We start from the raw sequence: 10,477 nt of genomic DNA, 5'->3' as shown, positions 1-10,477 counted from the left end.
ATCATGTGTGCATGTTCCACCAAATTTCATTAAAATAGTAGGGGGGTCAGTTCAAAAGGGATTGATATATTGTTCAATGACTCATTATGAAATTTTTCCTTTGCTAATATTTCTTTCTACTTATTATATAAATATAATTCAAATTTTAAAGGATCTTTTTGATTGATAGTTTCTAAATCAAAAAATAAAAAATTTTACTCTTATATGCTTCAAATATAGATTTTTATATATTTATTATTTGATTGTTACAAAATTGTTTTTCTAATAAAGCAGTGGTAAGTTTAAAAAAAGCAACATTTTTATACTGCCACTTGATGTACATTTGACCTAACTCTTAATACACAGCAGTAAATAATATGTAATCAAAAATCTAATCTATCATCATGAAAGTAAGTAGTCAACTATTTGAAAATAAATTTCATGTAACATGAATTTTTTTCATTTCCAATATTATTGTTATTTCCACAGAATTTTTATCATTTCAATATTATTGCTTATCATGATGTGCTTAGATTCACAAATATATTATTACTTTTCATTACTTCCAAATAAATATATAATAATTGATAACCACATAAAAATTTTACCGATAATTTTTCTCTTGCCATAGTTTTATTAACTAGCGATAATTTTATTTTATTAAAACTGCGGGTTACAAATTCATTTATAAAATGTTAGAAGTAGAAACACTTTTAATGTCGAATAAACATAATATATAAACACTTAAACATCAATTTGAACTTTACTCCAGAATTATTTTTTATGTTACAATTATAATGCTTAATAATTAAGTACAAATGTTAGGAAATATGCATAGGATGATTATACATTACATGGCATAATTATTCTTTTAATTTAGATCTGAATTTTCTTTTCCTTACAACAGAATGTAAGAAAATTATATAAATATTGCAGCTAAGCTTTTATAAGAGAATACTTAATTTAAAAGTATTAAGAGCAAAGTATTAAGAACATACTCTTAATATCAAAATGACATACTTTTATTTAAAAATAAATAATAAACATAGCAAAGAAAACATTCATTTTTATTGTTACATTTATAAATATCTAAAAATTCGAAAACATTTTCGCCTAATTTCTTTTTTAAACACAAATCTCCTCTTTTCCAGTGTCTGTTTACCAAATAAATGTAAACACAATCCATCAATGAACCAATTGTTTCATCACACCAAATACGAGATTACGCGAGAACACAGACAGGCGTGCACAAAATTACTGAAATTTTTATTTTAATTCACAATAAACGCGATAACTTCCCAAATTCTTGCAACCATGAGTGATAGTCAACAGCCAATCACAATGCGAAAAGCCCATTGATCCGACGTTATCATTTCTTTGTTGCCATTCTGTAGTAGAAACTATGGTTCAAAATTAGTTACCAATTCCTTAAAAGATAGAGACCCCTTTTAGCTGAGACAAAGATTATTACAGGACAAAAATAAGCAACCAGAAGTGTTTGACTCCCTGATTCTGGATTTAGTAAATAAATAAAAGTTAGGCTGAGCACTGCCCTGAACTGAATTTGGGGAGAATTAGAATTTTTTAATAATAAACTTATAGCTATAAAATGCAAGAATTGAATGATACCAAAGCAATCTCCTCTGAGTTTGCACATTTGCCAGATTCAGAGAATTACATAAATAAACTGGGTATATTTTTTCTTATATTGACACTGATTTATTTTGAAGTAGTTTATCATTGTAACTTTCTTCCTTCTAAATTTATTATTTTAAGGAATGTTTAAACACATATTACTTTTAAAACTTGTACTCTTTTGCATAGGAAAATCTTACGTTTCTTGAAGTGTTATAGGATTAAATTGTAAAGTGCGATAAGCAGAGAAAACCTTGTATGAAACATTAAGTAATTATTGAAAAGTTGGGAGAGATGTAAGTTCCATCAGGACGCAAAAAAGGCGAAAAAAAACTTGAGATACATGTTGAACTGGAGCGGTTTATCAATGGTGTCACCCTTTTTTTTTTAATATTTTCGACCCCATCTTCCACTAAGTCACAAAGTATCACAGTTCGGGGATATTTCCGTATTGTAATCTGTTGCGCCAACTACAATCGCCAAGGTGCCAAATAGATTTTAAACCTGCAAATTTTTATAAAAAAAACATGTAGATGTTCGCCCCAGGGTGGGTACGAGTTATATCTTTCGAGTTGGTCTCTTTCTGTGATGTTTTTTTTTTAGTTTCTCTCGCGGTCCACTGCCCGGAAGTTTCCATGACTTGGCGATTATTTTGCGATGGATCACGATAAGGAAATCTTCCCACAGTTCACCACACCCACCTACACTTATCTCATGTCATGCTAAGTCACATATATACCTATACTTACCCCTGTAATCACCAACCCGATCAAGTTTTGGTCATGAGTGAAAAATGTCATCCTGCCAAAATCTGAGATCGGCCCTAAAATTCAAAGTCAAATTCATTGCTTCGTATGGCTTGCTGAGTTCGAGTATATAACTTCATTTGGTTTCAGTTTCTAATAAAGCATAGCTGATCATTGCGGTGCATCAGATTTGGACAAAATAAATGTATTTTGGTTATTATAAATCACGTAAATAAAAGCATAATGCTTTTTATTTTTATTCTAAAATTATATGATTGGCGTAATTTAATGATTTCTCATTATGTGTCTATTTCTGTATACATGATTTCAAATCAGTAGCTTCATTCATATTCTTTAATGGAAGATTCATGTATCAATCATTGAAATAGAAAGGAAAAGAATATATTTTCCATATAATCAACTAAAAAAGGAGATATTTTTCTCTCTCTCCCTTTTTTTTGTAATTTTTTTTATTCTGCTATACATATCGATGTATACATAAGAGTATGTCTTTAACACAAAATCTGTGTATTATTTTTTAAATAAAAATGAATGAGAAAAATTTTCCACTTGTGGTGAATAAAAAAATATCTTTTATGAAATTAAAAAAAATAATTAATTAACTCATCATTATTAGCATAATTAATTACAGTTTAATGGAAAAAAATATTTGAAAAATGTTAAGATGTCTCAAAAAGTCGAAGTTTTTATAAAATAGCTTTGTCTGATTTAAATACAAAATTTGTACAGGACTGTAATTTGTGATAAAAGTTAAACATTTAATGCATTGATATCAGCTTAAAATTACCCCTTTTTTTATGATGAATCTAAGTTACTTAAATAGAACTGTTCTTATTTTAAATAGAAAGTATAGTTCACGCAATGTCAAATGTATGCCTTCGCCACCTTGCCAAATGTGATAAAATCGTAAATTTAGTAAAACCAATTGAATTTTGATAATGTATAATATAAGCAACTAGAGAGATTATGAGAGCTTAAAGAAAAACGTAAAATACTGATCAATACAATAATTGTTGCCGTGATATCATGTGATAAAACTTTTTCCTACAGTTTGTGTTAATGAAGCAGGTTAAGTGGTAGCTAGATGCATATTGCAATCCTTCTATTTTACTAGGAAATATGTGTTCTGATGATAATAACACATTTTTTATTAATTTTAACTTATTGTAAAATTTAAAAATTAAAACGGTTACTAAAATAAAAAAATTTAACTTCGATTTCATCTTTATGGACTTTTCAATGATAGATTATACTTTTAATACTTTTTAATACTTTTCAATGATAGATTATAACCACCTGCACTCAGCTGGCAAGGAGCGTGTTAAGCCCCCACTCAAATTTTGTTAAAAAAATTTCTGTGAGTAGTATAAAATTCAATGAAACAGAATAAAGCAGAATTAAATAATTCAAATTACTTATCTTTTACCGTGATCCTTTTTTTTCTGAATAATTACAATTGCAACTGTAAAAATAAGAAAGACGGTAGAAATTATTTTATTTTAAAAAAAAGGCTTAAGAATGAAACATAATATTTAAAATGAAATATATTTATTTTACAAACAGTTGGAATCTAAAGAAACGTCTAATGTTGCTTCGAAATATCCTTATATTACTGGTGTAGTCTAAGAAGTTATCAAAAATTAATCCCAACCTATTTGTATTTCTTTTTCTCAAAAACGATAACATTTTTACATCTTTGATCTTCTCTCCCACTCATTGCTTATTTACTCCTCTGCAACTGTAAAATGACTCTTGATTTGAAAAAAAAACAGGAAAAAGATATAATCTTGTCTTCAGTTCAGATGATTATGTCCGAAAAAGTAGTTCTTTCTAGTATTGTATTAATATAGTCAAAGCAAAACATATCAAAACAATAGTGTGAGTGCAATCATATCAATACATTGAGTCTCACTATTGTATTGATATGTTTTGCTTTAGCTATACATAATAATACAATAATAGAAAGCACTATTTTTTTGGATATAATCGTGTGAGCTGGTGACAAAATTATATCTCTTCCTAATTATTTTTTTTATAATTTTAAAATTTTTTAAATTTGAATATTTTTTAAAAACATTTTTAATAATTATTTCCTTTTGGAATTCTTAATATCTTTTTACTTGTTTTCTCTATATTTTTTATATATAGATGCATTATCTTTTATAATAGAGAATAAATTATGCAAGCTGAAAGGATCTGACAAGGCACTTTCGTCCAAAAGCATGTTGATGGTCTTAGAGAAAGCAAAAGATGATTACTTAAATCGTCTCATGACATCTTCCAGTGATAACCTCACACCATTTGATGATGATGCTGACAAGGAAGTTTCTGTTTCATATCTTGAAGTAAAGTTATTTTTAATTATTTAAATTTATTATTTTGAGGATTATGTTTTTAATGTATGAGTTAACAATGTTCCCAATATTATTCCAAATACTAAATTTATTTGTCATTTTGTCCTTTATGTTGGTAGTGCTTTACCTGCAACTCAGTATCCAAATAAATACAGTTGTAAAATGATTTACATGCAACACCCAAACTTCCAACCAAAATTAAATGTAAAAAAGTACTTACAGCTGTTTCTTCAAACATTTTTTACATGTTATTCTTCAACCAATATTACAATAATAAAACTCAGAAAAAGTAGATGTACTAATTAAAGATGTAAAAAGTATCTGTTGATGTTTGTTGAATGTTGGTGATGTTGAATTTTTTAAGGAAATATTTCTTTAATCAATCATGAAAATAACATTCACATAGAAATATAAGCAATGATAGGTGTAGAATTAATTCATTGCTTTGCACAATAATATATCTACTGCAAGTTTTTGCAATTTTGTTATTCATATTGCATCACTTTATTATTTTTTTTATCTACACACAATTCTGGAATAAATTTCATGAAAGGAGTGTTATTAAACCCTTTTAAAGGAAATGGAATTTCTACAAACGGTGTAAAAAAAAATTTCCTCTCTGATTCAATAAAATATTGTTTTGTTTCACAAAGTTTAAGAAAAGGTTGGTACTTATATAAAATATTGTATACCCATTTTGGTTAAAACCAAAAAAAAGCAACACGAATTTTCATCAGGAATGGAAAATTATATATCAAATAAGTGGTTCTTCTTTTAAGGCTTCTCATTAAAAGTGTTTTTTTTTTCTTTTTTTAATCCTATGTTCTAAAACATTAATTTCATTTTTTTTAAAGTAAATTTTTGATTTTTTTTAATTCTTATTAAATATGCATTGGTTACAATCATGAAATGATATTGTGATAATTTGGCAGAATTTGCACCTACTGTCCTGGTCAACAGGATTTTACACAAGTGACAGAAAATTCCTCGTTAATTCTGAGTTTTGCATGTAATGGGGGCATTTTAAACTAAATATTTATAAAAAAATTTCTTTGTTAAATCAGGGCTTGTAATAACCAAAGTCGACTGTATTCTAATATTTCTAATAACAAGTCAAATGCTCAGATAGATAATTTAATCTTACCCGATTAATAACAAACATAACAATGTACTTTCAAATTGTGAAAAGGAATTAATTGTTCTAACATGACTTAATTTTCTATTACAATTTATGAATTACTAAAATGAAAGGTAAATTTATTTTAATTTTCTAAAACTAAATTAAAATGTTAATAATTTTTTTTCCCCAGCAAGTTCTTTAATTTGCAAAATTTTTTTAGAACTGCTTGCTAGACAACTCTATAAAATTACAATTGAGTATTTACATATATTTTTCAAAAACACTCAATTACCCTTTCTTTGATTTTATGTATTTTTAGTGTTTTGCTTTAATTATTCCACTAACACTTTCCAGTACTTATATTTTTTAAAGCTCTTTATAAAAAGGTATTCAAACATTTCTTAACTTTTGTTTGAATATCTGGCTAACATTATCAGATGCTTGGCTATTTTGAACTAAGGGAAAATATTCATTTAGTTAAGGAAAAAAATTCTTTGCATTTTTATAATAATTTAAAATAATTTTAATTAACTCAGACGCCCATTGGCTGAGTGGTAGCACTTTTCACTCTAGTGCCTCAGGGCTTGAGTTCGATCCTCAAACCGGGCAAGGTTGACTCAGCCTTTCATCCCTCCAGTGAAAAAAATAAGTCGATAGAATAAGTACCAAGCGTGCTTGGGTACTAAATGCTGGGGGTTCCACATTCGGCTGTACACCCAACCGGAACATCTGCTCCTGCATCCTAGAACCCAGGGTCAAGAAAACTAAGATGGGTACAATAGGCCTTCGCCCTCTATGGACTGTTGCACCACTGAGTTTTAGTTATAATTAACTCAAGACAAGAAGTATTTTTCAATATTGATAATGTTAAATTATCAATATTGATAATGTAAACCATAATTTTTTTCATAATTTCTTACACATTAACATGCATAATACTTATGTTTATATTTTTTAGTTAATTATTTATCTCTTTAATTGACAAGCTACATTGGTAAGAGTAGTAGCCATATAATTTTAAAGTTTTATTATTTTTTTTTCAGAAAAAACTATTTCCTGAAAAAATTGGGGTAACCCAAGAAGAGTTGCAACATCTTTTAGAATCAGATGTTTTGGCAAAAGCTACTGCAGAGAATGGATGTAAAGACTCCTTAGCGGATGTTAACATTGACAGATAAATAATATATGTGTATGAAGTAATTCCTGAAATGGATGTTTTTCTGCTGTATCATATTATATAAAATTTATAATAATTTATATTAGTACAGTAGAGAACCCGTTATCCGGAAATCAGAAAACCGGAAAACCAAAAAACCGGAACGAAATTCGATAAATTTTCTCGCCATTTTTAAAAAAAATTTTTTTTTTCCTCATAAGATTTTACGATTTTTCTTTCTTTTTTTAACGATGTTTACCTTACCATCATTTGGAAATAATCATTAGTGTATTACTTCAGCGTTTTTTCTTATTTTTAAGATTATTTCCAATTTTTTTTTTTTTTAGTTGGGTTTAACAATAAAAAAAACGGCTTTTTGTAGCGATTCAGAAAACCGGAAAAATCAGTTATCCGGAATAGCGATGGTCCCGACCGTTCCGGATAATCGGTTCCCTACTGTAGTATATAAATACACAAGTGGGCGACCTTTGTGCTAAAATACAAACTAAGGTAGACAACGTTAAAGAGCACAAAAATATTATTAAAAGCAGACAGCTGTTTCGGATGCTCAAAGGGCAACCTTCATCAGTGCAACAGAATGCACTGATGAAGGTTGCAACAACCTTCATCAGTGCAACAGAAAACAATAAGTATTGTTTTCTGTTGCACTGATGAAGGTTGCCCTTTGAGCATCCGAAACAGCTGTCTGCTTTTAATAATATTTTTGTGCTCTTTAACGTTGTCTACCTTAGTTTGTATTAGTAGTATATGTTTATTTTAACATCAACGTTTGTAACACATGCTTGTTTTACACTAAAATAGGTCATTTTATTAATGTGCAGGGGATCATTATATTGTGGACATGCTCAGAGCATGGTAAAATTCTTATCAGGCATGTATCTTTTAAATGTACTTACTCATCTTGGCATGCAATTTCTATCAACTGAGAAATGTGTGGATAAACAATTCCAAAGGAGAAAAGAAGAATATCGATTCTATTTCATAAGATCTAATTGATGAGAATTTTATTGCATAAATAAGATTTTCTAGAACAAAATTAGCTTCTTCCTCCCTATAATCATGCATATTTTTATATTTAAAAAAAATGCACCAAAAAAGTGAGCACATTGAAATGCACTTGCTGATAATACCTAATACTTCTGATAATAATACTTCTTTGTTAATTATAAAACTTTACTTCTACTACACAAATGTTTATTATATCAAAACATCCAATGAGAAAAACTAATTCTTCAGAAGTCCCCATCAATATCGGTGCTAATTTTGCTTGTCACTTATTATTGTTAATATTGAATACTTTTTTAATAATTCTGATTTATATTTAAAATGAAAATGTATGTGAAGATATATTATTGTTAATGTCTTTTTTTCCCCCTACAGATTGTTAATTGTTACATTTATATGTTTTTATTATTGCGCATTGAAAAAAGATGTTACGGCATGTAAAAGTTTCATTTGGACAAATATTTTGTAGAATAGCATGCCCAACTGAACACATAAAATTGTTTAGTTTAAGTCTTGTAAGGTATCCATGCTAGCAAATGACTATAAGTATCTTTTATTTATAAATTTAAAAAAATTGCTTTGTTTTAAATAAAAGAATTGTTTTGATGGTGAATTGAATAAAAAAAAAATTCATCCTATTTTTCTAATATAAGTATCCTGAAATTTGATTTTTATTTAGAACACAAAAAAAAGATATTCTAATTGACATTTGATCTAATTACCAGATTTTCATGCAAACTAATATGCAATAATTTGAAGGGATTAATAAAATTTTAAACATGTTTTTTAATTATTGCTGTTTATAAATTAAGTTATATTATCAAACACATAAATATATTTTCTCTAAAAAACCATATGTTTATTTTTTTAAACGTTTCTTTCATTTGCTTTAGAAATGTAGCCACAATTAGGAAAATTAATTTTAATTCTAATTAAAAAAAATATTAAGTCAAGAGAGATCAAAAGTTTGAATCCCTTAATATTATTATTTTTTTACTTATTTTGACAATCTTATCTTTGGCGCTTTTTACTAGAATCATAAAAATTTTTTGCATGCAATTAAAAAATATGTTGATCTGAACATAATTTTATGTAGGAACTAATTTTTTTATATGATTTATTGTTTAACTTAATTGTAGAAAAAAGTTCATTGTGTAGCAGTGTTACATTTTCTAAAACATTGAAATTTTTAATAACAAAATACAAAGCTTAAGTAAAATTGATTGAATAGATCCTGGGATATAAGAATTTTCAATTTTCTTACATTCCAGGAACTATTTAAATGATTTTGTTCAAGTTTTAGATTTTGTCATTAAAATTTAAATTGTTTAAGAAAACATAAAAATGTATATTCCTTTACAATTTAATATTTGATGATTATTAAATTAAATAATTATAAATAATTGTTAAGTGGACATGCTTTTTGACTGCTCTCTTTGACTATCCTGTAGGAGCCGTAATCTAAGTTGATACAAGCCATCTTATTTTGAGAAAGAATTTATATTTTTATGTCTGACTTCAGATCAAAGATAGCTCAAATAAATTTGCATATTTAAAATGTGATTTCCAAATTGTTGAGATTGTATCATGTGTGAAAATCTGATCATTTTGATAAAAAAAATTTTGGAGTGAGATGATTTTTTTTTTTTTTTTTTTTCAGTTTAGGATTTATGATTAAATATGTTGTTGTTTAAAAACTTTTCATTTTTTGCAGCATTATTTCTATTTTATAACATGCTGGATATAATTGAATAATTCTTAATTAGGATTTTCATATAATAGTTAAGGTGAATTTGATTATTTTAAATGTATATATTTTTGTTGTCAAAATGCTTAAAAAAGTAGATTTGACTGTAAACCATGTAGTGTCTATTTATTTATTATTTTTTTTAAGTTTACATCTTTTACTGTATTATTTTTCTTACCTGCAATTTTTTAATTCTTTACTTTAATCATAAAGTGCTAAAATTAAGGCTACTTTTATTATCTTAAATGTAAACAAAATTGTATTGAAAAAAGGGTGCAAATTCAACTGTGATTGTAACTTTCTCTTACATACCAAACTACACAACTTTTCTTATTATTGTTACTTTTCTCAAAAATAATCTGATTTTAAATTTAACTATGACTTAATTTATTATTATTTTACTAGTACATAGTATTTATTTGATGCAAAACATTATAAAATTTTATTTTTTGAATTTGATGTCTAACAAAATAAAGGAGAGGTGAGTCTTTCTCTCAGTATTTATCAATGTTCTTTTCATCTTAATATTATTTATATTATATTATTAAATAATACATATTTAGGCAGCAAATAAAAATGATTTGAACTGCTACTGTGCTTTAAATGTTGCCTTTTATAATGTTGTTATTAGTACTAAATGTAACTATATAATTACTGTTATATCATTTTATCTGAAAACTTTCAAAATGGGTG

General features: G+C 26.8%; 1 protein-coding gene across 1 annotated transcript; it reads left to right on the top strand.

The window, feature by feature from the left end:
• The first annotated feature begins 1,483 nt into the window (after positions 1 to 1,483).
• LOC107455562 (coiled-coil domain-containing protein 32) lies at positions 1,484 to 7,579 on the top strand. Its single transcript, XM_087164145.1, has 4 exons — positions 1,484 to 1,670; positions 4,551 to 4,726; positions 6,899 to 7,120; positions 7,473 to 7,579. The coding sequence occupies exons 1-3, from the start codon at positions 1,589 to 1,591 to the stop codon at positions 7,031 to 7,033; spliced, it is 393 nt and encodes a 130-aa protein (XP_087020271.1). The 5' UTR covers positions 1,484 to 1,588; the 3' UTR covers positions 7,034 to 7,120; positions 7,473 to 7,579.
• Positions 7,580 to 10,477: the final 2,898 nt, after the last annotated feature.

Source organism: Parasteatoda tepidariorum, chromosome 5 (assembly GCF_982258835.1).
Source record: "Parasteatoda tepidariorum strain Cologne lab strain chromosome 5, Ptep-v5.0, whole genome shotgun sequence".
Lineage (NCBI taxonomy): Eukaryota > Metazoa > Arthropoda > Arachnida > Araneae > Theridiidae > Parasteatoda > Parasteatoda tepidariorum.
Note: the sequence above shows the minus strand (reverse complement) of the source record. Positions and strands in the feature narration are given on the sequence as shown.